Source organism: Cebidichthys violaceus, unplaced genomic scaffold (genome assembly GCF_023349555.1).
Source record: "Cebidichthys violaceus isolate CVI_PGR_0920_01 unplaced genomic scaffold, fCebVio1.0.p SCAF_13, whole genome shotgun sequence".
In the NCBI taxonomy this organism is placed as follows: domain Eukaryota; kingdom Metazoa; phylum Chordata; class Actinopteri; order Perciformes; family Stichaeidae; genus Cebidichthys; species Cebidichthys violaceus.
The window spans coordinates 9,298,256-9,324,906 of NW_027176296.1; the positions used below are offsets into that span (position 1 = coordinate 9,298,256).

The 26,651-nt window shown below is 40.9% G+C and overlaps 2 protein-coding genes across 3 annotated transcripts in view; one reads left to right on the forward strand and one right to left on the reverse strand.

The window, feature by feature from the left end:
- The window catches only part of ddah1 (dimethylarginine dimethylaminohydrolase 1), a 74,065-nt gene extending 56,641 nt beyond the window's left edge, over positions 1-17,424 (reverse strand). The window contains exon 1 of one of the 2 annotated variants that reach the window (XM_068707679.1): positions 17,114-17,424. Coding sequence is in view for 1 of the 2 variants with exons in the window: in XM_068707678.1 (XP_068563779.1) it covers positions 10,593-10,886 (294 nt within the window). In the remaining variant the exon portion in view is untranslated. Of the gene's footprint in view, positions 1-10,592; positions 11,407-17,113 lie in introns of those variants that run through there. The other variant, XM_068707678.1, reaches the window with a different exon arrangement.
- A 1,113-nt stretch (positions 17,425-18,537) lies between these two features.
- ccn1 (cellular communication network factor 1) lies at positions 18,538-21,406 on the forward strand. The gene is made up of 5 exons (XM_068707680.1): positions 18,538-18,810; positions 18,976-19,201; positions 19,605-19,949; positions 20,064-20,266; positions 20,385-21,406. Exons 1-5 carry the CDS (start codon positions 18,763-18,765, stop codon positions 20,685-20,687), a joined length of 1,125 nt encoding a protein of 374 aa, XP_068563781.1. The 5' UTR covers positions 18,538-18,762; the 3' UTR covers positions 20,688-21,406.
- The last annotated feature ends 5,245 nt before the right edge of the window (positions 21,407-26,651 follow it).

A 26,651-nucleotide genomic window follows, 5' to 3' on the forward strand; every position in this document is an offset into this window, starting at 1 on the left:
TCAGTTAAATTTCTGCACTACAACAAGTTGGATGGGGAAAGAGAAAAATAATTTTACAGGCAAGAAACAAGAAGACAACAGGAGAGAGATGGTGACAGGGCGTGGATACTGGAGCGTGCTGCAGAGACAAATCACTTCATGTTCCCGTCAGTAAGATCATTTTGAAACAATATTGGCTTTGTGCTCCGAGAGTTGAGCAGATGCGAAAACAGTGTTGCTCTGGAGGCTTTGCATTTTCGGCAAACACAGCAATGTGCAAAAATGACTGAGCCTTGCTTTAGCTTGTCCTCCCGGGACGGCATCAAACAATGAGACATAAAATTGACTTGATTGAGTGTGTGCCTGCTGTCTTTAACAGCGACAAAAGATAAATGGGGATAGGGGGGTAAAATGCAGGTATGTGTGCAGGAGAGAGCTTTTCTATGTGTGGAATTTAGTACACATTCATATGCATACCACTATGTGTTAGCTCTGTTGGTGTGTATGTTTGTTTCCCATCGGTCAAACAAAGAATGACTAAAAGGGCGTGAAAGGGCAGTGCATTTCAAGGTGCGTGTTGAAACGGATGAGGGCATCATAGCAGTGTGTCGTTGTGCGTCAGGGGTCTGGCTCCTGCTGGCTTAATCTTGACATGTAAATACAAAACCCAGCCCCTCCAAGTAATGTGAGGCGAAGGGGTGAAGAGTTTATAATTTTCTCAGTGTCTCTGAGGCGTTTCACTCAGAAACTACCAGAGTGGAATTGACATGGAGGGCCTTAAGTCACAGTAGCACTTGGAGGAATTTTACCAGGAAATAGTGCTTCTTTAAAACGAGTTTGATACTCTTAAAGTTTATTTTTGTTATTACTATTTACGTTATTACTTTTGAATTATTGCCCCTTGTTTTTACTGTAACAATGCAGTTGGTCTTGTTCAATGCTTCCTAGCTTACTTCACTCTCGATGTAGCTCCAAGTCAACGGGAGCACTGCTCTTTACTTTTCACACAAACACCAGAACAGTTTCAGCCATGTTCTTTCAACACTGCACTGAGCCCTGCCTGCGCTACATGTCTGAATCGTGTGCAGAATTAAATTATTTCAGCTAGCGTGAGCTCATTGGAAAGTAGACGAATTAAGTAAGTAGTCTGATGGTAAGTTGCTTTGATGGTCTGTCAATTTAAACTGCCAACTGGGGAAAAACACAATCACGTCAGCCTCCTGGTGATAATTACAAGTAGGATAGAAGTGTTTTCGACAGGCTCACACCTGCAGTCACACACTGTGGAAACAGGATCTTCATGTTCAACTTTTCAGTTACATTCCCAGGCTACTTTAAAAGACCATTCATCTTCCTCAAACAGCAAATCACCTGTCTGAATTTCAGTATTCTGTTTAAAGCATTTAGACAAGATGCAGTTACTGCCGCAAGTAATGATTGCTTTCCATTATTGATCAATCTATTGTTTTTAAATAGTGACTATCCCTCACAATTCTCCACATCCCACAGCGACATCTAATTGCTTGTTTTGTCTGGTCACCTGTCAAAAAACCCAGAAGGGCTCAAATGAAAGGAATATAGAAACAAATATAGAAGGTCTTGACATTTTAGAAGCTGTTATTCAATTGGCAGCCCGGGCCTCATCCGGCCCATCATACATCAATCTGGTATACGACAACATATGTAAGCTACACAGTGTCTGGTAGTAGCTGATGAGTGAGCCATCTTGCTTCTGTCTCATCTCAGTTGAGAGTTGCACTATCATATCTTTCATTTTCTTTTGTGCCTGCGTCAGAATTTTTTATTTCAAAAGTGAAACAATATATATATATAATATATATAAACATTGCTATTTTCAACTGAATTGATACGTATTTATCTAAAAATTGTCACAATCAAATCCTCAAAACCTGCTCCACTTTGTGATTGAATAGCTCTGCTGTAAACAGTGCATGTTTGGCCTTTTTAGCTATGGCTCTATGGCAACTTTGGTTGATCGACCATTAAAATATAGCAACAACAAAAACGTTAGTGCTAATTAGCATGGTAGCACACTAAACTAAGATGGTGAACATGTTAAACATTATACCTGCTTGACATCAGCATGTTGGCTTTGTTATTAGACAGTGGGTGCACCTCTTCCTCAGACAAAGGTATATCTCATTTTCAGCACCAGACACTGCAGCCAAATCCCATCAACAGACCTTGAGATAAAATGACGGCTCTTAAGATTGTGGTTGCTCGGTGACAGCAGAAAAAAAACTGGGCAGTTAACCACAACCGTCAACTGGACTGACAGAAGAGAGTGATGGTTATAGCCTGCAAGATGTAGGAGAGTCTTTTTGGCTCTGCATCTCCAGCGATCAATGAAGTTAATGTTGACAGTTTGTATCTTTCAGGGAGTCTGCTGTTAGAGTAACAACGAAAGGGAGGGAGTGAGAGTGAGAAGTCAAAGAGTGACAGGGAGAGAAGTGAGACAAGTAGAGGGAGAGAGAGAGATTATAAGAGTGTGCAGGGATTTATCTCAATAAATGCATTACCAGTGAAGTATGTTTGGTTAAAGTGAGGGCCACTACTAAGTACATAGATGCAATCCTGCTGCATCCTACTCTTTGTTTGTTGCATAATCTGCCTTCAAACAGCAATACAATATGTACGGTCAACATGCCCAAAGCAAGCAACCAATGACAAATTAACAACACCTTATTATTTGGGAGCTCTTTTCACTCTTTTAATATGTGCTTTACAAATCCAAAAACATTTCTTGAGCTATGAATGGTATGTTCTGAAGTACAGTTGCTAATGCTGGGTTATGTACTTTCATTAACACAGCAATCAGGTCAAAGAGGCTGCCCCTTCAGACTGACTTGGTGAAACAACAAAAACTGATATGTGAAGCTCTAGTTTCTGCTCAAGACTTAAACCAATCATTTCCAATCAGAGGTGAAAAATTACTAAACAACCAGATCCACTACAGAAGGGCAAGCATGCCCATTGTTTGAATAAAATACAAACATCCCTCGAAAATTCTTAAGAGCAGTTATCCGCAATTTATGTTTGATTTTTTTTATCTTGAAATAACATTTAAATATATTTTTGTCTTCATTCTGAAAAGATCAAAATCTCATTCATACAAATGAATGTGTCCCTGGGAGCCACGTTTCCCCAAAATCTACCGTGTCACCTCTCGTGTTTCTTTACTTTGTATTTGCAACATTATGACTCCGATTCAGACAGCAGGCAAAAGATGGAAAGAAAAGAGAAAAAGAATAGAATAACATTTTATTAGACATAAACTTTTATCCCCAACCTTTCACAAGTAAAAAGGGGTTTCGTCTCTGGCTATGCTGCGCCCTTCAGACCTTAGCGTGACTTTTCTCAACACCACCGTGCCTGGCCCACTTCCTGTGTCTTCTACTGCTCCGTCTCACATACCAAACCAGACATTCACACACCCACGGTGACGGCTGAGCGTGACCCGGTCATCCTGCGAGGCTGAGAGGAGTTCCTGTTCACCAGAGCACTGCAGCTGTCTAGCAGGCTGTTGCACCACGCGGGGTTGGTGAGGTTGCCGTGGGTGAACCCGAGGAAAAAAGGGAGCAGGGTGTAAGGTGACAGCAGGGTGGGGGGAGGGCTCTATGATCTATTCATGTTCTTTATGAGAGACTTCCTGGTACACACGAGAGGCAGAGTACTGGCACGTGCTGATAAACTCATACAGAACACATTGTGACGACGCTAAAACAAGAAAAAAGACTGATGTTGAATGCGTTGCAGTTACATGAGCTGTAGCATTACTGACAAAAATAACAGTTTTAATGGGGAATTAAATCTAATGTGCTAAACCTAACTGCTAACCCTTCGTATAAATTATATATTTATATATACATACATAGAGAGCTATATGTGTATCAGTGTTAAGCATATTCCTACAGTTGAAATATCCGATTGTGCGAACCTCACTCTCGTTATTTAGTCTAAGGTGTTGGTATAAATAACGGGTCATATATTTAGAGCGTTTGTTTTGTCAGTTAGCTTCACAACAGTTACATCTGGCAGTTACTGGGTTTAAGTATTTAGTGACAATAAATATGTAAGAAGTAGTTTGACTTACATGACAACAAGGATAGTTAGGAATTCAGAACATCTTTACTGAATTTAGACTTATATCCTTTGAATATTCCTTTTTGAACCATTATTTAATCTTAGGTTTAGGTGGGTAAGCTCCGACTCACAGTATGAGAAGCTAGTTTAATATGTCTGGCTCACCGCCAAACTGGAGTGGAATGCAAAATCTGCATTCCCACTGTTGTAATGTGTTATCAATGTGAGTACAATTTCATGCCAACAGTAGACATCTCAGCCGCACAGTAATTTAGTACCGCTATTATCATATTACTGGAAATATAGTTTATTCTTCCTGTATTAAAGTCAAGCTAACCTATATTGCTCAGCCAAAAAGAGATTCTTACTTTTTCACTGGCAGGCCATCTACTATGTTGAGTGGTTGATTTGTGGCAACAATGATCCTGAACTTCAGGTTGTTGAATGTTAAATGCAATCAGCTTCACCTGAGTAAGACCTTGGAAGATATTATGATTTGATATCCTTTGTGAAAAAATGTATCAAAGACGGAGGATGTGAGAGGAAGCAACACTGCAATGTTACAAACGAACACGCCAGATGAGGAGTCAGACAGACAAACAGTGAGAGGAAGGGCAGGTTAAATGTGGAAGGAATGTGACAGACAGTTAGGGAAGGCACGTTGACCCCGGCCCACGTACTACTGGCGGGTTCCTGGTGTCTCACCCTCCTCCCCTGTTCACACGCGGATGCCAGGCCTCCCTGAAGGAAACCAAGTCAGTTTCGTTAGGGAAGTCATACAAGAGCCAGGAGGAAGGCGAGGAGTCTGCATCTGCAGGCCGTCTAGTCAAAACAGGGCGTCTGTACTGTCTGGTGTTAGTTTGGGGGCAGCTTCATGAGGCATGACCAGAAAGGGGCCCGCACGGACATATAAACCGCCAGGACTGAACCTAAATATTACGTCTATAAAAACATGACCTAAATATTGTGTCTGAACCAAACTTTTCCATCCTGTCTCCAGACTTAAATTGACACCTAAACCTTTTACACTTGTTCTGACAGATTTTAGCACTTTTTAATGACCATTATTTTCCAGGCTCACTGAATTTAGCTTACAGCAACTGCTTACAGCAGTGTTGCATTATAAGATACAGTAAGTATCGACTGACAAAATAGATAACGGCTACACAGTGTCTGAGTAGTGCCAGTAAAAGGTGGCAAGCTTAGTAACCATTTCATGGTGGATTTAAACTGTCCATTCAGTTGATAAAGCTAAATCAAACATCACCGCCCCATTCTGAACTCGGATCTTTTTTGCTTCAGTAAAAACAGTGGAAATAAAATGTGAGAGTGGAGGATCCGGGAGGATTTTCTTTTTAGGCAATTAAGTTTGTCTGTCAGACTCCAGCACAACCTGAAGTACAGATAACAATACAGAGAAAAAGTCACCCAATTGCAGCTACTGGGAAACAGATGAAATTATATGAAGCAGTTTATCAGAGTTCAGCAACATCACTACGTGTCATGGCTGCTGGATTGAGAGTTGAGTTTATTTTTGACCAACAATACAGCAAATAGCTGCTGTACTTTTTCCAACAACAAAACCAGTTTCAAGAACACTTACAGAAAATACTTTCAGCTTGGCTAATCGTGCTCTTGAAAATCTCAGAACTATTAATTTAGACTGATATTTGAGTAACCTTTCCAAAGGGTTAAACCGTCAAAATGTTATACCTGCCGTGATTTGAATAACCAGCAATTCCCTTATTTAAATAAGGGAATAATAAAGGGTTTTTTTAAAATGTAAATCACTTCTGCTAAAGCAACACTTTCACAACTTGTTAATTCTAATTCAAAACATCTCTCCAGAAGTTATCTGGATTTGGGCTTCATTAAAATGCAATGCTAATTTCTTCACTTCCAAATGTATTATTTGTTCTGGTCATTTCAGGGCTCAAAATCTCAAATATCCATTTAATGTATATGTGTAATGCTTTGCCTTTTTAACTTTGATATCTGCATAGCTAGATACAAGAGTCAGCATCTGGTGAACTGGTCCTTTAAGTGCCTTGTCTGAATGTGGAGCAGCAGTTGATCAACAGCTCTTCAGTCCGTCGCAGTGAGTGAACTCAGGTCACTTAGAAGAAGCTAAAGCAGATCTGTAACCATTTTTTAATAAAATACAAACAAATATTTAAACGAAAAATGCCTAATATGTACTAAAAACAGTATAATCAATGCTAATTATTTGTGCTACCTTTCTTATTTTCAAAAAAGTGTGTCTCTGCCAAGAACAGGGACAGGGATCAGGATTTGGACACTATCCCTCGCTGGCTTTCCATCCATGAACCACATACCTATTACGTAACATAGGGGCAAACTACACACTGCTACTCGTCGCCCTGATCGGTGTGCTACCTTAACTGACTCCACGAACTGTCCCTTAAGTTCAGGCTGAACTGCAATACAGTTGCACCTTAAACCTTTTACCCTCTCTCACTTCAAGGGCTATACCTGAACTCCTTTACCCGAGTTGGTGCTGAAAAAACTACCAATAAAGTATGTAAGCAAGCAAATACATGCACGTTTTGATTGGCACAAGGAACGCCAACAGTTCAAAACTTGCATCGGAGCATCTACAGAGAGCAGTGACGATACTAAACAATCAAATCCACTGTGAACTCATCCACACTAAATCTGCAGTGCATTCACTTTCTTCCCACCAAAGATAGACACTTGAGGACATTTTAAAATAGATTATTAACAGGCTGATTGATTCACTCTTCTGTAAATTAATAGATAAGTTATGTAGACAATTAAAGGTAACAGGGAGGACAGTTTGGCAACATGCAACTCTCTCTGTAACCAACACTTAAGGTCAGGAGGTCTGAGAGAAAAACTCAAATGTTGTGAGCAGGCCAGGGAAATATTCTCAAGTCAGTCATACTGTGCTTGAGAATACATCCCAGTAAGTCTTTGTTTTGTGGCTGAGCTGTCAGTGCATCTAGTGAGAGTCTTAAAAGGCACAAGGAGTCAATACCTATAATACAGAAGCTGGACTAATGTTTATTATAAGTCTGAAAACTCTAAATAGACGTCAAATGTGTTTGAAACTGACTGTGGGTTCAATCAAGAAAAAAAACCTTATTATATGCTGTCAAATTAAAAACATAACTATGCTATGACCTATGGGGCCAAGAAACGCATTCAAGGCTCATAATTCTTGAGTAAATATTCTTTATCTCAATTCTGAAAAGGCTCAACATTAAAAGGATAACTTTGGTCATTTTCAAACTGGACCCCATTTCCCCCCATTTTGAGTTTAAACCTTTTCAATGCTGTGGCTGAATATTTAGATAATTTCAATAACGTGGATGAGGTCTTTGAATTCGTTGGACATCCGTATTGGTTGACCCAGAGTATACGGATGAAGGGCTTCCTACAAAGTGAAGAGTGGACGAGGAGAGAAAGGAAGGGGCAACAGGCAGAGGAGGGTAAACCAGCTGTTGTAAGGCTGCGAAGCTCTGGAAAATGAAGGCGTTCCTGTGGGTGCTGTGACCCTATGAGGCCCACAGAGGAAGAATGATATAAAGAGTGGGACCTGTTGCTGCCCGATATTCAGATTTCACAAGACTTCTCCTTGAGTGAGACGTGGACACAATAACAAACAGACCGGATCAAGCGAAAGATAAAGAAACCGCTTTATTCGTCTGTAGGTTTTTCATAATGTTGTCAGACACTTCATAACAATCTGAGACCGTCAGTAGCAAAAACAAGCGATTTTAGTGAACGTAGCATTACATTGTTGCTGCTGACTTGCCCTTGCAGTTCGTTTTGCAGCTGCCGGTTACAGCTTTATCCCTCAATACTGGACCAGTTTCAAATTTTGTTTCCCCATTAATCGCTTAGACACAAAAACATGGGGAAATAGGGTCCAAGTTGAAAAATACCAATGTTACCCTTTAAAATGATTTGGTATATCATCGCATCACAAAGTAACTAAGGCAAAAAATAACAGCAGGTTTACTTATGCTATTTAATTATGATTCCCAAATAGGTTCACAATTAGCATGAAGGTCACCTTACAATCTGCAGCTCTGCGTGCAGCTTGGTGAACAGTTTCAGCTTATCCAACTATGTGTTCAGTATTATGGAATAATTAACTTTGGCTCTTTGTTTGAGTGTTTTTAGACAATGCTGCAGTCTGCAGTGAATAGTCATGCAGTCCATTTAGAGAAGCATTTCCCCTGATAATAAAGCTTTTAAGCCACAGCCTAATGGATGAGAACAATGCTGCAACCTTTAAGAAGTGTTTTCCAATCCATATTGTCATATGGAGTTGAACTACAAACAGTTAGAAAAAGTGATGACCCCACCCGTTAAAAGGTAAAGAAGAGTGATCAAATCGTGTGAAGCAACTAGTTAATCTCTCCTGCAGTGACTCTACAAGACGATTAGAGAACTCAAAGCAGACCTGATGGATGAGGCCGATAAACCACCAACAAAATGCCACAGCATTTAAAACAGACTAAAGTGATAAACAATAAGTGGTTCCCCCCAATTTAGATATAAACACCCCACATCTATTCTCCTTCTGCAATGTGCACCTGAACTCTGAAGGTTGAAGCATTACAGATAAGGTGCACCTTATCTGTAAACAGCAGGCTGTATAAGAGTTTGAAGAAAACTTTTCGACACTCTGAGAAATGTTACAAAAGCGAATAACACCCAAAGTGATTGGGTAGTTTGGTGATTCTGACAATGTTTAGATTGATAGAACTTGTAACTCCTGAATTACCAGAAAAAAACATCTCAGGTTTTATAGCTATTGTGACTGTGATGCTAAATTATGTGCATAGGATGCATTATACTGTGTGTTATTGGCAACAAACACATTATACACTACGTTATTCTTCTTTGCATACAAACAAAAGGCAAAAATATTTATATCATTAAAAGGGGCTATATTTCATAGTCATCATAGTCAAATTGTGAAACCAAAGCCTTTATGCTCACTTTTATGAGAAAATGTAATTATGTAGATTTTTCACAGTGCATCCAGCAGATCAGCATTATAACTCACACAACAAGATGATATTCTATTTGTACAGTACATTATATCTCATTATGGACAAAGGTATCCAATTCAACTAAATAATAATTCTGCCCGAGACAATAGTCGTGCATTCATTAGAATCTGGGTTTTTTTCAGTACTGTTTTTGCAAGCAAATTGTTTATGCTCTTATCCTCACACTCATTGTTGTTTAATCATCACAGCTGACTCCTCCCATGGGCAGAACAGGGTCCAGAAACAAAAGCATTGCTATCTCTTTATGTAATCCAAGAAAAAGCACAATTTAAATGTGAGAACGCATTTTGGCAGAGTGCTGATGGCGTGTGCACATGTGCATGCAAATGCCTGTCTTGTACCACATTCAGAATAAATGAAATGTGGAGGCTGACAGTAGCAGCGCCAAGCTTTTCAATCAGTATCCCTGCCTCCAGTGAGGCTGGGGACCATAGGAACCAAACAAAGTGACTCTGATGTGAAATGACAGGGGGCTTTCACAGAAGCCGTCCCACTGTTTCAACCATTGTCATTTACACAGACACACTACCCTACATTGCAGCTAACCTCACTCGGCAACCTTGTGGACAGGCATTGTTGTTTGGTTTGCAAAAATGTCGTCATTTGTTCATTTCAGCGGTCACAAAGGCTCTCAGTTCCTAAAATACATGTCTATATTTTCCTTTTTCTAATACTTCAGGTTTTGTCATGGTCTTAATCAGCCAATTACAGTGTGAACTATGAAGCAAGACCTTCTTGGATGCATTGAACACATCCCATGAATATTATTGACAACCGTGACAACAGACAATAAATGCGTGTAATAAATGAGTGCATTCATCACCAAGAAAAGTGTATCATGTAAACTACAAACATGCAAAGAAAAATCTATATATTTTTGAAATGTTGCCTTAATTTGGAAAAGTACAACGCAGGATAAGCACTTAGGCTACTATATTAAAAAAAAAAAAAAAAAAAGCATTGTCGTCATTCAAATGGGCGTTGCCTCAAGCCTAATCAACATATCCCTTTGTATAGGCTGTTGCACAATATGGTTCAAATGTGATCTTTTATGGCACAGCTGGTAATAAGTAGCTTTCAGAGATGTAGGCCTCCTGCAGGGTAAACCTTCCTAAAACTTAAATTTCACTAATTTTGGCGCAAGATTTGATTTAGCATCACATATCTGGAGTGAACACGAGTTAATTATGAACTGACTCGTAGACTTCGAGGGGAAAATCTTGCTTTCACAGTAAACACATCCTGCTAATGATCAGCTACAGACTGTCACATATATCAGCCACCTTAATATTTACCACTACAACCTGCACCGCTGCAGACTATTAGTTGCATGACGAGTGACAACGCCTTCCTCTCCACTTCCACATCAAACTTTTTTTTCTTTTTTTTTTACATTTTCGTAGAATTGAATCATGCAGAGGAAGCTGACACTTGCCCTACCTCTCTCCTCCTGCTCTCTGCCCCGGGTCTGGTGATGAGCGCCGTGTCACCGCACACCACGGCCGCATCCTCCACGAACACGCAGTCCGGGAGCGACTCGTCCGCGGGGAGCTCCACCACCTCCAGCCCGAGCCTCGTCCTCAGGACCTCGACATACGCCTCGTGCTCCCTCCGCGCCTTGGACAGGTCCACCTCCGCCTCGTTGCTCCGGAGCGCTTCTTTGGCCAGGGACGCGGGGATACCCCGAACGACGGCGTGGGTGTAGTGACCAAAACCTGACATTAAACCAGCCATGTTTCGCTTTCCTTTTTTTAATTGGCACGCTCAAATCTGGAGAAAAAAAACGGCAAAACACCCTAACAGACAACCCCCGGCGAATGAATGAGAGGAACTACTGTCAGATTACCTGCTGTTGCCTTGCTTATTTGTTCTCTGCTAGTTTGTTGGGTTTTGATTCTTTATTTACAGTCGCCTGCTACACACAGTGTCAAGTCTGCCCTGCTCCAGTCTAAAGGCGAGGGACAGCGCTTCGGTGACGCGCACCGACCATCACGTGAAGCCAACGAGCCTGTCAGCCCGCTGTGAGGCGTCAGCACAACAAGTGACAGTCAGAAACACACTGAATTTATGGCTCAACGCATTTCACACTGAATCAGCAAAGCAGCGCCTGCAAGTCAAACTCCTTAATGCTTTAAAAGTCTCTTTAAGAAATAATTCAGTTATTCATCCATATAGTATAACGCTTGCTTATCTATAGGAATAAATTAAACCTGAAACGATAAGTCAATTTATCAATCAGTCAATCAGCACACAATTAAATATGAATGCAACTATTTTGACTTTGAATCATTTGAGTCATTTTTCAAGCTAAAATGCAAAACACTACCTTGTTCAATATTCTCTGTTTTCATTATTTGCTGCTTTTCTTTTTCTTATGCGATTTAGAAACTGGACTACTTTACATTTTGGACAATTGGTTTGACAAAACAAGCAATTTGAAGACTGAATGCTTTCGGAAATTGTAATCAGCATTGTTTTCACCATTAAATCAACATGCAAGTTATTATCCCTCATGGCGAAATTAGTTTTGCAGCCAGGGTTCACATAAAAACAGAATACAAAAACACAACATCATCGACAAAACAACACAATGAAATACAGAGCTATAGAGCAGGGAAATGTAAATGTGTAACAAGTGCACATGCCCAATAGTGCAACGGTCTAAGTGTGCAAGGGAGTGCTATATGCTATTTAACATATGAATAGCACTTTGCTAGTGATCAATCAACTAATACAAAAATTATAATCTAACTCCAGAACTAGAATCCATAATGATGTCTGTATTTTAACCAATTTCGTATTACTTCAGAAAATATGGCTGTAAAATAGTACAATGTACATAGGATTCTATGATGTTAGTTTGATATAAAGTACAAAAAAACCTTTGTTAAGAATGTGAGAAGACAATATAATTTGATAGCTACAACTCACATGGATGTGAATTTGTGTCATCCGGCGCAGATTTACATTTACGTCTTTGCACTGACGTATGTAATTGTGCTGCACAAACAATCCGCTTTGCATTTGGTCTGAACACACCTTTAGAGGCTGGGCTGGCATAGGGATCCCAATCATTCCAATCTTCTGGCCATGACATATTTTGGGAAAATATATGACATTTTAGGTTGTATCTAGTTATTATAATATAAATAGTATAGCAAGAAGCAACCTGTTTCTATGTCAACTTTTACTTTGACTGCAAAAACATAGTAACTTAAAACTGTTGTCTCTAACAATGGATGGACAAAGTAAAAAAAAAACATATATATAGATATATATACAGTATATATATAGTATTTATAATATAAATATAATTAAAAAAATAACTAGGGGTAATAGATTACCTTCACTACAAACAAGAATGTTATCATATTTTTATTTGCATACAGCTAAGGACTTAAAGGTGGTGGAGTAAGAAGTGCATACCCACTTGACTCCCATGCTTTGTTAAAATATGTTTAAACTTTTACAAATACAAAGTGTGAAAGAACAACTATAAGAGCGCATCTCTATTTTTGAACCTGAGAATTTGGAAACATATGTAACTGCTTCACTCTTGGCAGACTTTTTTAAGTAATGTACACAAACGTCAATGGAAAAGCAGATTTATAAAAGGAGGATCTCTGCTTGTCCTGCAGTGTGAGAAGCGTATAGGGCAAGGAGAGTGTGAAAGTAAGGGCAGTGTAAGTAGGGGTGTGTGTGTGTGTGTGTGTGTGTGTGTGTGTGTGTGTGTGTGTGTGTGTGTGTGTGTGTGTGTGTGTGTGTGTGTGTGTATGGGAAGAGGAAGGGTGGGGGTTTATATTCCCTATGGTGCCATCTATGGAAGGCTCTGGGCCTGGTGAAACTGTCTGAATGGATGGAATGTTTCTTCAGACGTCTCAGAAGCACATTCTTCCACCGCGGGACCTCGCTTTGTCTTTTCTTGTTCCAAATTCACTCAATTATCCCCGACTGCTCTAAACATTCCAGGAGCCCCACATTCCTTTTTCCACTCCAGCCAGGATCGCCAACCACCACCGCCACCACCACCACCACCACCCTCCTCCCGACACTAACACCTGCCCCCACCCAGACTTCTCATTCTTTTTTTTCCATAACGGATGGACGTGGCCCAATAAAAGACCCTCTCTTTCTCTTTTCTCTCTCCATGCTGAGGAATTTGGGTAACTTTAGATGAAGGAAAGCCCTCATACTTCAGGCACACCTGGCTGGTACAGTGTGTATAAAAGAAATGAGTGAAAGCAGACACGATCTTCCAGCTGCGGATGAAGCGGCACCAAAAAGTAGCACCTCTTATTTGCCTGGTATGATTGGACTCCTGATGAGATCCGAGACATCACACAGACAGCATGATTACACCAGGTGCACAGAGCATATTTAACTCAAAGCCGTCAGGCAAATTTATTAACCTAATTACCACAGAAAATAAAGTGATGAAACAACATGACATGAAATGATTTAAAAAAAAAATGATGTTACGAATATGTATTTTAAAGCATTTTGATAGCAGCTTTAATTGGGTCCAATTCCAGATGTTTATTTTTAGCTATCTTAGAAAATATAGATTACATGTTTCAAGTCTCTCAGCTTGAGGAAAAGATGCAGTGACATTTATAATCACAAATTATGGTTCAAAACTGGTGGTGTGTCTATTCACATGCACTTATGCCCAAAATTGAGTGAAAGAAATATCTAAATCTAAAATGGCATTGGAGCTGTCAAAAGGCATCAGGGAAAATTCCTTGTAGTTAAATTACAAACATAACAGGAAATAGATACTATAGATACGTAGGAAGGTAGGTCCTTATAAATATAAAAATCAACATACATCTCCCTGTTGCTATGAAGTTTCCAACAAATGCACTATTTACTCCTGTTTTAGCACATTATTGGTTTTGGTATTTTCCTGTGATTTGTTAACAGAGAGAAAATATGAAATATCTCCATCCTTATCCTTTAAGTACTGTATTTATACAGGACGCATCTGAAATAATTTTCCCTCAAACTTGTCTTCACTATGATTTATTTAGACAGAAATGGCAGAAGTGTTCTTTTCCAAAGAATCAACATTTTTTGACAAAGAGGAAGTTCCTTTTGTGTCATTTTCTTTGACAGAGTCGTGGGATTGGTATGTGAATGTTAACTGACCCTATTTAATTAAGATAACCATGTTATCTTTTGCTGCCTTACATCACATTTAAAAAAAATATTTGGCTGTGTGATACAGATCCTGTCAGCTACAGAGTTAGCTTCATCACCTTCTTTGCCATCTTCCTCTGCTGCTGAAGCTCAACGATAGATTTTCAGTGCGAGATGTGCATATGTTAACACAAGAGTGATGGAAACGCAGTCTCTAGATTGTAGAACTGTCAACAAAGCACAGTCAATGTGGTGCTGGAGTTAGATATTCATGGCCCCAGAGGAATGTTTTGACTGTTACACTAAATTAACATATCACTGCAATGAGTGTTTTGAGCGACAATTGGTCAGGAGGTAGTGCAGGTCATCCATTAATAAAAAGATCAGCAGTTTGACTCCAAGCTCCTCCAGTTCACTTGTTGATGTGTCCTTGGGCAAGAGACTGAACCCCAAATTGCCCCCGAAGGCTGCGTCATCAGTGTGTGAGTGAAGGATTCGATTAAATCCTAATGGTACCTTGCATGGCAGCTACTGCCATCGGTGTATGAATGTGTGTGTAATTGGGGTAAATGTTGACTTTGGTGTCAAACTTTTTGAGTAGCTGGACGACTCGAAATGTGCTAAAGAAATGCAAGATGATGAAGATGGTGGTAAGCTATGTGTGTCCTTTAAAGTAATCAAGACTGGAAAATGAGGATGATTATTTTCTTGTTTTTGCCAACACACAAATACATTTGCTATTACAGGAAACAACGTATTCATTGGCAGTGGCATGTTATGAAATAACTCAATAAATTGAGCTATGAAATAGCTCTCCTGAACCAATGCCTTTTCGATGATGTCAAAATAACAAAGACAAAATGGCCAAACACATCAATCAAGCCTGGACTGAGCCTTTTTCCTTTTAAACAATCAGCAAAAGTTACATAATAAGGTCAATAAAATGAATGTTAATATGTGATTACAGAGTTCTGCCTAATCAGATCTACATTTCTGTAGAACGAGTCAGTATTTTAATCGTTGGCCTCATCTCTGCCCCCGTTCACACAAGAACGATCCATAACTCAGCAGACTTCCTGCTGCTCCATGAGCTGACAGAGAAAGGAAGTGTTGCTAGAACATACTGCATACCAGTTATGACATTTATCTTGAATATACTACAATGGAATCAGTTGTTTAAATGTTCCATCTGTCACTTAGACATAAATGGGAAGACTAAGGGGCCGCTTGCTTCAGACTCCCTGGGAACGATTCTGAGGGCTGCTGTCTCTTCAACTGTGAGTGCTCCTAGTGAGATCTGACAATGAGTTTCCATTACAATGAGCCACAACGAAACACATAATAATCTCTCAAATTTTGGTGAGCAGTGAAATCATTTAAGCATCCCAGCTGGAGGTTTTGGAACTGCTCCGATATCCATGCTACAGAGCTGTGAGCATAATCCAATGATCATTTCTGTGAAGGAAAGAGCCCCCCTCCTTATTGTTTAATGGGGGTGTAGTATGTATGTGTGTGCGATGGGGGTACTCAGACAGCCTTAGTGGAAACTATTATGCCAGGGCAATTGCTACACAGAGACATGTCCAGCTTTTGGAATATTTCCTGAACTGAGTGGGTAATTAAGGAATGTAGATTAGTGTGTGTTATTCTCCATTGACGTACAATGACAACACTGTTTCCTATCGCGGTAACACAAACGGATGCACTCATGCGGCCATACACACACATACAGTATGCACATACACACTGGAGAGGCTTTGGGTCAACATAGCAGAGGACAATCAAACGAAACATGACATAAGACCTGTTGTCCAAACAATTCAGTGACATTAAAGGAGTATTACACCAAATTGCTATTGTACTTTTACAAACTTAAGATACTTGTGAGCGACTGTATGCGTCAAGAATGATCAAAATCAAGGCCAAGATATCCTGAGTTGTAGTGCCTTGTTCAGGTAAAGCTTTAAAAATACTAGATCCCACATTTCCCATAATGCAACAAATACTATGTTTTTGTTCAACAACTGCTGCCTGGTAAATGTATTTCAAAGTCCATGGTTACAGTTTGTAAAGCAGGCTCTCAGTTAAACATATTGATTGAGTCTCCAAGCCCAAACCCAGTTAATGACATCATCAGTTTTTGTTTTTTTCAAACCACACAAGATCCAAGCTGTTTTCATGGGTTTTGTTGTATCCGCCATGATGAGTAAACTGATGTTGATAATGTGAATCAAAGTGTTGATGGTGTAAAATGCCCATTTAGAATCTTAAATTGTACATTAGCATGGGCAAGTGGGCGCACTTTAACATAATGCAGCTGGGAAATACACACAAGAGAGCATTGCACATGTGCTCACACGGACACACCCCCTGATCAAATAGGCTGCGCGCACACAGGCACACCTCCAGGCAAAATACTCACACAGACGTAGACTATATTGATCTGTTCACAATGTAATCATATGAATATCGTATTAGAAGTTTGCACTGGCCATTATTTAAATAAAAAACGCATCAGCCACAACCCAATCCTCCAGGAGAAACCAGTAGTCTGGGTTACTTTAAATTTGAAAATAGCTTCAGTGTTCAATATATCCAAATCGGATATACAACGACCCTAAAAAAAACAAAAAAGTCAGAAATGGTTTACTTTTACTGAATAAATAGGATCTGTTAAGAATCACTTTCAGCTGCTATGACTCATATTCATATAACGGGAGCACGATGATGATGCAGGGTTTGTAAAGGGAAAAGTTGATACTTATCGGAGTCTCAACCACAATCCGCAGATTAACTGAAAAAGAAAAGAAGTCCAAACTCACCGGAGAGGCTCTCCAGTCTTCCTGTTCAGTGCTGCTGTCTCAGTGTATCGTCATGTTAAAACTACACGAGGGTACAGGGGAGATAGTCGTGAAATGTCCGATCCTCATACACACAGATAAAACACTCTTCCCTCATGCGAGATGTCCTCTTTGGAATCTGCCAGCCATTCATGGCAATAATAATGGTTTTGTGTGTCTTCGTTTCTATCTGTGGAACGTTTTCATCAATCGGAATGATTAGAAAACTTCGGCTGAGGGGACTTATTGAGACCCCCGTCGTAAAAAAACCGAAAAAAAAAAAAAAACCGAGTCGAAGATCATGTATTTGTCCCCCCCCCCCCCCCCCCCCCCCCCCCCCCCCCCCAACAACCACAACATATCTGGTGGAAAATTGGATCACTTTACCTACAGGACCCACTCCCCCCCTCCGAAACGTGATGGACACATTGCGTGAAAAGTCAAATTGCCTCAAGGAATGAATGCAAAGGAATTTCCCTGCACGAAGAACATATTTAACAAGCCTTTAAGCTGTCAGGAATGCTTTGTGGTCTGCTGGCCAAAGGGAGAGAAATATGTTAATAATGTAGGCTACTGCCATACCAAATATGGCAATATTGTTACGTCTGAGCTCTACGCGCATCTGGAAACGCTTAGCTCCTCTGAATAAAGGCACTGGAAAGCCAGAAATAGACGCTGTTAAACGTATTTCTGCCCACACCTTTAGACTCACAGAGAAAAAACCTAAAGCTATTTTAAACGTGGCCACTGCAACATGCTATAAACGTGTGTTCAGCCAATTGCTTCAGCAAAAGCGTCACTGGCACACATATGACAAGAAGTCTAATATTCCTACGGGGACATTGTATTACTGATACTGAACGAAGATTAACATTATAATCCGTTTGCTTTTTGTCACGTTTTCAGCATATTACTTTATGATATTCTCTGCGATGCCTTTAAGGTGCTTTCAATCAAATGATAACAGTAGTAAGCTGTATTAAAACGTAAAACCCGTGAAGAGTTGGACTGAAACCAGGAAGCTATAACATATAAAATTGTCTCTTTCACTCATGTCTCGATAAAGCAAAAAGAAGACAAAGATCACAGGAAATAGAAGTTACAATAAAACACCCAACTACTTCTACCGAAAAGTCCTCTGAACTTGGGTTGATAGATGTGAGAAGCGAGCAGAGGAAGGAAAGGAAAGGGGGGATAAACAAAAAGAGAAAAATATGAGACGGAAAAGTGTGTTCAGATGGGATCCAGGGGGGAAAAATCCATTTGAGAAAGAAAAAAAAAGAAAGGTTTAGACAGGGTGGAGCTTAGGTCTTGGATGGAAAATGCGCCGAGAAACATTCCTGGCATAGTTTGGGAACAGTTCAGCAGGCAGCCCAGGAACGACGTCAGCTTCCCACTACGGTATAAAAGTCCGGAGGTGGCCGGACCTCAGCAGACTGCAACCGCTTTACCGAGAGCTTCATCTACTCTAAAGGAGCCTCTAACAGAAGATCCTAACAGCAAATCAAATCTAGAGAGACAAGACGACCGAGTGAGGGAATACCTAAGGAATCCTCCGAATAGAGACTAACTTTTCATACAACTGGGAACAGGATTCCTCTTGAACACGCTCAAGAAAAGAAATATTCAAGATGCTGATGCTTACTGTTGCCGTAGCCTTCCTCGGAAGCCTCAATTTGGTGAGTTATATCTCTATTTTAATCTGAAAGAGAGTTATAGGAGTATTTGAGGAGAGGGAAATAATGCTTCTTTGAACGAAATGCTGAAAGTTTTTTCCAATAGCTTGTGTGGTGTGACTTAAAATAGTCAGTCTTTAATAGTAGATTTGGTTGTTGGCTGTACAGGTCCTCTCCTCCTCCTCCTGTCCCTCCGTGTGTGACTGTCGGCTGGAGATAACCAAGTGCGCACCCGGCGTGAGCGTCGTCCTGGACGGCTGCGGCTGTTGCAAAGTTTGCGCCAGACAGCTGAACGAGGACTGCAGCCTGACTGAGCCTTGTGACCACACTAAAGGGCTGGAGTGTAACTTTGGGGCCAGCTTTGCTGCCGCTACTACTCGTGGCATCTGCCGAGGTATGTATAAAGACAAATCCAGCTCCAGATGTGCATGCTTTGGAAATAGCCTGATGTTGATTTCATTTTGGTTTTGTCAAATAAGAGGGTTTAATTCAGGAGTATGGGGACCTTAGTGATTTCAGCACTGTGGAATGCAAATAGAAGGAAAACTTAGACTAAACCTCAAAGTACAGACAGCCCACTGTGGGCACACACACACACACACACACACACACACACACACACACACACACACACACACACACACACACACACACACACACACCTCAGGCAGCCTGAAGAATTTCACAGTTTAACGGATCCTTACCTGGCAGCCATGTGATGTCTAAAGCAGACATTTCTGTGCAGAGCAGGAAAGAATAACATTCCTTTCCTCTTGTTTTTTTTCCTCCCCTTGCAGCCAAGTCAGAAGGCAGACCATGCGAGTACAGCAGCAGGATCTACCAGAATGGAGAGAGCTTCCAGCCCAACTGTAAACACCAGTGCACATGCATCGATGGGGCAGTGGGATGTGTCCCGCTGTGCCCGCAGGAGCTCTCACTGCCCAACTTGGGCTGTGCCAACCCCAGACTGGTCAAGGTAGCAGGCCAGTGCTGCGAAGAGTGGGTGTGCGATGACGGCAAGGACACAGACATCCTGGAGAAGATCTTTGGCAAAGACATGATGACTGATGAGTTGGAAAGAGACCTCACCAACAGGAACGAGCTCATTTCCATTGTGAAGGGAGGACTCAAGTCTCTACCTGGTAAGAAATCTCTGTTTCATCCTTGAACATGTTTTCTTCTTCTGGATATATACATAGTATATCTTAAAATATGTAGGATTCTAAGATGCTTATGTCTATTATTTATGCTTTTAGCCTTCAGACCACAGCCTGAAGTCCACGTGTTTGACAGCCATAAGTGCATCGTCCAAACCACACCCTGGTCCCAGTGCTCCAAGAGCTGTGGAACAGGCATCTCCACCAGAGTCACCAACAACAACAGCGAGTGCAAGCTGGTCAAAGAGACAAGAATCTGTGAAGTGCGGCTATGCACCCAGTCACCTTACTCCAGTCTGAAGGTAAGCTTGAGCCACCATGACTGGATGTGATGGAAACATGCATGTTACTGGAAATATGTCCCTTCTGGGTCTGAGTGCATGACTAATCCCCATCTCCTTGTTGTTTATCCCTCCGCAGAAAGGAAAGAAGTGCAGCAGAACCAAGAAGTCCAGTCAGCCAGTGAAGTTCACCTACGCCGGCTGCTCCAGCCTTAAAAAGTACAGGCCCAAGTACTGCGGCGCCTGCGTGGACGGCCGCTGCTGCAGCCCCCACGAAACCAGAACCATCCGCGCCAAGTTCCGCTGCGAGGACGGTGAGACCTTCAACAAGAACATCATGATGATCGAGTCCTGCAAGTGCACCTACAACTGTCCCCATGCCAACGAAGCCTCCTACCCATTCTACCGCCTCTCCAACGACATCCACAAGTTCAGAGACTGATTGGTGAAGGAGGTCCAAACCCCTCAGCAAGAGAAAGAGATGATCAGCAGCGCTGGCAGCCAATGGCGGTCCAGATGAATGCAGGGGTGTAAATAGACTATCAATCAACTACCAGCTTCTTGTTGTAACTAGATTCCCAAGGAATTGCAGGCTTACATCATGAGGACTTAATGAAGTGCACTGTTTGCTGTGACTACATCAGCATTCTTAACTAAGAACTGCTTCATATTAATGGAGCATCAGAAGTAGCTTCGTTATGGAGCAAGATGTAATTAATATTTGTACATTTATGTTAGTCGCTGATATCAATTCACTGTGTATATTTCGATCCTTTGCATCAGACATGACATCAGACTGTAGACTTGTGTGTGTATATGTAGGTATGCACATACGCAACTTCAATTAGCATACCATCCTGTATCTTAAGAACAAGACACCGAAATGTAACCTCTGGACTTGTTTAACAAGTGTGTGGTTTCATTCCTTCCTGACGTGGGCATTATTGTTCATGTTTTGTGGCAGCTATTGAACTCCCTTCATGAAAAAGACAAAGCGAAACATGTCAAAGGATGAATGAATGTTTTTATTATTGTTATTAATATTATTTATCAAGAAAATGTAGCTACTTTATTTGAATATTATGTGTCATACTGGAATAAATTGTAAAATGATTTAATTTTATATGCCACAAATAAAACTGATTTATTTATGAAATATGACACTGCCTGAGTTCAGTCTGGTCAAACTACACTGCAGGAACGGGGAGGGTATTTATAGCCACTATTTCCAGAGAAAATCCTTTGGTTCTATCATTCTGTAGACCCAAGAGATTCTCAGACAGACACCGAGCAGGGTCAGTCTGTTCTTATATAACAAAAACTCGGAGGCTCTCTCTCTTGACTTTCTGTGCTTTGGAATGCCATTCTGCAGTGAGCTAGCTTTCTTTCATTTGATCTGGCTAAGCCATACACTTGACTGATTCTGAGAGGGGGGGAAAAAAGATTAAGTCCACGAGTAGCAATGAGTATAGGAGTATGCCAAGAATCTTAAGTGCTGCTCTGAATGGGCTGGGATTAAACACCATGCAAGCGGGACAATGACTATTATTGTATACAATGGGTTGTATACAAAGAATGCATTCCCGTAAGCTTTTTTTCACACAGCGGACTAGCACTACCAAATTGACCTAATTCATTAGCAGTTGTCTTTCAAAGTGAATTAGTTGCATTGGCCTCTGCTGGCTCTTAAACTGCAGCGGTCTGCTAAACAGTTGTAAACAGCCCTGCGAGGTAGGGAGGGCTTAAGCCTGCCTTCCAGGTTTCAGGTTAACAGGCATTAAGAAATACTATTATGAGGAGAAGGACAGGAAACAGTGGAAACATAGTTGCGTCTGTGGTCATAGAAACTTCATATTCAATTTTCCAGCTACTGAAGCAGTGTGTTGCTACTGTCACAAACACCTCTTTGACTCTGGCTCCAGTGTTTTCATTATTTATGTTTACCTGAGCTCAGATGGGTCCTGCTCGCTTTCAGACTGCAAGTTGTATGTCCCCCAGGAACATGAAATACATGCAATATGGAATGCATAATTGAAGAGCACAATAATTATCGGTCTGAAAAAGAAAGAAAACATCCTTTTCAGACACAGGATTCAATTGCAGACGCGTACAAATACCTACAGTACAGTTTGAACAGCGGTAGAGAGAGCAGAGCTCAGGGGCAACGACAAAGAAGGGTTTCTTTTTTTGATCCAGGTAGAGGGAGTGGCTCAGGAATGCAGCAGTGGCTCAGAAAGCAGACATCCTGATGGGCGGCAGATGTTGGAAAATATTTCAGGGCAACATGTTCACTTTAGCTAAGAAGATTTTCCAAATATACACAAACACTCCCAAGTACTCACTTGTATCCACAAAAGGCATTTGATCGCCACACAAACAGTCATAAAAAAACATATCTATCTGAAGGCAAATCACACTTCTGCACAACTTTCCTGGAAATAAGTGTTCATCAAGTGTATTTAATAAGAGGTTGAGCAGGACACATTGCCTTTGATTGAGCTGCATACCGCACAGGATGTGCTCTCTGAGGTTTTACAGATTGCTCACATGAAAGGCTCCTGAGGTTAACCTAATCACAAAGATGTGTGGCTACCCCTTGCAGGCCGGATTTACAGTGCAAACACTTTCAGGGAGCCCTCTTTTTGCTCTTTCCCTTTCTGTTGCTGCCTGAAGAAGAAACGTTCCACCTCGGCCCTTCAGAGTTCAGAAAGCGCCGTGCAATCAGACTGTCATTTGTCTTGTTGACACAATGCAGCTAACTGGTAATGTAATGGCGTCTGTATGTTATGTGAGCAGTTCTTTCGGTCATCCGTAGCATTCCTGTATAATGTACAAACTAGCACTAGTGGCGAGGTTTACAATCCCTCAGCCTTAACAGAACCCAAAGATTGGGTTGTCCCTGCCATCACAGCACCAACCTGTAAAAACTATCACTCTCAGACACACAGGCAAACAAGGCTCACACACATGCAATTAAATCACTCTGCGACTACCTCATTCCCTGAACCCAAAATGTGTTTATATGACAAAGACATTAGCATTAAAGCTTCATCAAGCTCTACGTAATGCTGTGCAGCCAGAAGCTAACAGGATCGAGAGTGGTCATTACAACATGCTGGAAGCTGCTGAGCACTGATGTCAGCTATTTAACAGCCCCCTTGTCTATAACCTCAGATTAATATTCACTGTTATACGGAACCCAGGGGTAAGAGGCAAGGAGTGCTAGAGGCCGACCACCAAGTCCAAATGCAGAGGCAGCCATTTGTTTTCAAAAGCACCATCTGCTGGACAAAATAGGAAAGAGCATTCTGTTTACGTAATTAATTGGACTGACTCCCCTACTCAAACGTGCACAACTCAACAAATGTGGGGCTGAAACTGACTAAACATCTTACAAGTTATATTATTATGTATTTACATATTAGATGTTTCATTTTTCACTGAAACAAAGTGATGTAAAAGACATCCATTTGCCAAATCCTGACAGGGTGTGTGACTCTCACTCTCACACTCACACAGTGACGCAAGTCTTCCGACACGCCCATCAGATCCCTCGATCTGCAAGTACACGAGAATAACTGATGCGCAGGCTTAAGGGAAAATCAGAGTCCATTCCCTCCCAGGCTGTTTGATTGTTCAGTCGGTCCCCAGAGGGCCGCTGGCTACTGGAGTGATTATTTACTCACACAAGCTGAGCATTGATGGGAGAGGCAACACCGAGTCTTTGGGCGTTTTGAGTCTCAGCCCGATAGAGACAATGTTGGATTGAATAATCTCCAAGGGGGCACATACCGTCAACAGCTGAGCTAATGTTGGCATATGCTGCTCTAGCTGTTGTTTAACATGGAAAGACCAATGAGATCACATATTCAGCAGCTATAATTTTGATTTCTATTCCCTTAAAATGTTAAAGGGATTTTAACACTACGGCTCCTTTCTTTTAACAATAATGATTGCCACCCAAAAACCCAAAAAACTGAATATCAAGGACTAAATGCAAATGTACTGTATGTGGTATTTAATACCACTTCCCTCTGCCTACTGGCTTTGTGTTTTGTTATGATGGAGCATGTTCTTTGTCACTTAAAAAAACAGGGTTACATAAAGTAAACGTCCAATCAAGTTTTACATACATTTTTGCTGCATCTCCAACTTCAGCTCATGGATATCTAAAGACCGTTGACATTGACATTTAAAAATGTGATTTGAACTCTTGAGCAGCGGTGCGCCTCAGAATCAGGATTTTGCTGACGTTCCTATGGAACAATAAGTGACAAGAGTGATGTATTTTCCCACTCTGCTGGGTAATTGCAACCTGGTTTCCACTATTGTGTAGGCATAAGGGCTAGTAAGTCCATATGCCGTCATTATATTGTCACCCATTTTCCCCAATAACACAATTTCTGATTTCTTCTGCATCTTTTGATCTTTGGAATTAACAATGGTTGTGCCATGGAAATGTAGCTAATGAGTGGCAACTATGACTCGAGGCTCCATGCACTAAAAAAGCGCCCGTTGGCCTCCCCTTGTCACACACTGCAATTAAGCAACCACACAAAGAAACCGATATAGTAAGGAAAGAAGCAAATACATACACACTTGCCAAATGCGGTCTTACTGAGAATGACAAATGGCATGACATGGCATTTTAAATGTTTTTATCCCGGAGTTTTAAAAACATCATGGTTGTAATTAATGTAGGTGTTGAAGCTTTCAGCACTTATCAAGCGACCAGTTTGCTTTGGGAGACCCAACCAGGAGCTAATGACAACTCAGCTCCTACAGTCATGGGGGCACACAAACTCCTCCACCACAAAATGGCAATACTTTTTCGCCGCGTTATATAAATGGTAAAAATCTTCTTTAATTTAAAAAGCTGCTATTCTACCAATGAAACTGTAAATCCTTCTGCATATGCTTTAGTTAGGACAAAGACACAGAAAACAGAAGGTCTTGTGAGGCTCAATGGCAGGTGCTCTAAAAAGATAACTCAAGGTTGATAATAAAAGAATAACAGGCAACACACCGGCTGCTTTGGTTGGGACTGTCAGATTGACACAAGACAGACAAAAAGGAACAAGTGAATCACTTCCTTCTAACAACTTGGGGATCAGTCTCCGAGGTGACAACATTGCTGGTCTGTTTGTATTGAAGAGTGGTAGTGGCTCTTGTTTATCCTAAGAGCAGGATGAATTCAATCAGCCAAAGGCTCTGGAGCTTCCTGCGTCAATCTTTCCTTACAGCAAAGTTGGTAATATTCATGCAGTGAGCAAACTAAAGTCCTCACATGTGACTTGCATGTCATGAGTATGGACTTATGTTTGAGCTTATGCATCCTGGAAAGGTAATGTATTTGTTGACCAACATAACTGGTTTCAGATTTTAAAATAGCCTGAATAAGCTAGACAATAAACAGGCCATAGAAACCACTGTGGTACAGCATTTGTTTTAGGAAAAACAGATGGCCTCATTTAGTGGTATTTCTCAATGTTTGGAACAGTCAGATAAGCAAAATATTGGTTGAACGTCAATTCAAAATGTGAAATACGAATGCAAAATTGTAGATTTGGTTGCAGTTTGATTTTGAGCACTGAAAATGTTTCCATGCATTTTGGAGGTTCTGCTTGATAAATGATTCTCGGTGTGCCTAATGACACCCACCCTGTGTGCCGTGTGAAAAATGGGTGACATCAGGGTGTTGAAACATGATGTTTGTGCTTCAGTACCTGTCTTTATTGATGCAGAGTTGTACCATCGTTAGCCTGTTTCTGGATCAGGCCACCACTGCAGAGCTGTGTACCGAAGAAGCTGGTCTCATAAAAACCAGCTCTGCACGAAGCACAATTGAGCCCTACCCACCGAATCAAGACTAATTAAGTGCAAACCAACTACAGAAATTTCAAAGCGCAATTTACTCAAATTAGAGGAATTATTTCCAATGCATGTGTTCTCCGCAGACTAAAAAAAGCTCAAATTTACTTTTAAGAGGAACCACAAACCAAAAGAGAGCTTTTGTGTGGTCGCACTGAGTATCTTTATTGAGATAGAAAATTAAGAGAACTGCTAAAATAAAATGTGTGGTAATTCAACACAGGCAAAGCCATGACAAATAAAGGAACAGATGTGTAGGCACCAGAGGATTCTACTCTGTAATGTCATCAACTTACGTGATATGTTACATCAATTACTTCATAGAGCAAACAGTGCATTAGTCTGCTCAAAGGTATACACTATTTCAAAACACCATGTTTTTGATTCTGTATGGACAACAGATTTTTAATCAGTAGTAGTTAATATCACTAAAACGCTCACTACTGTGGGTAGAAGACGACCTTACACTAGGGTAGTCTGTTGCTACTTTAAAGGAATAGATCGACATTTGGGGAATTATCTGCTTGCTGAGAGT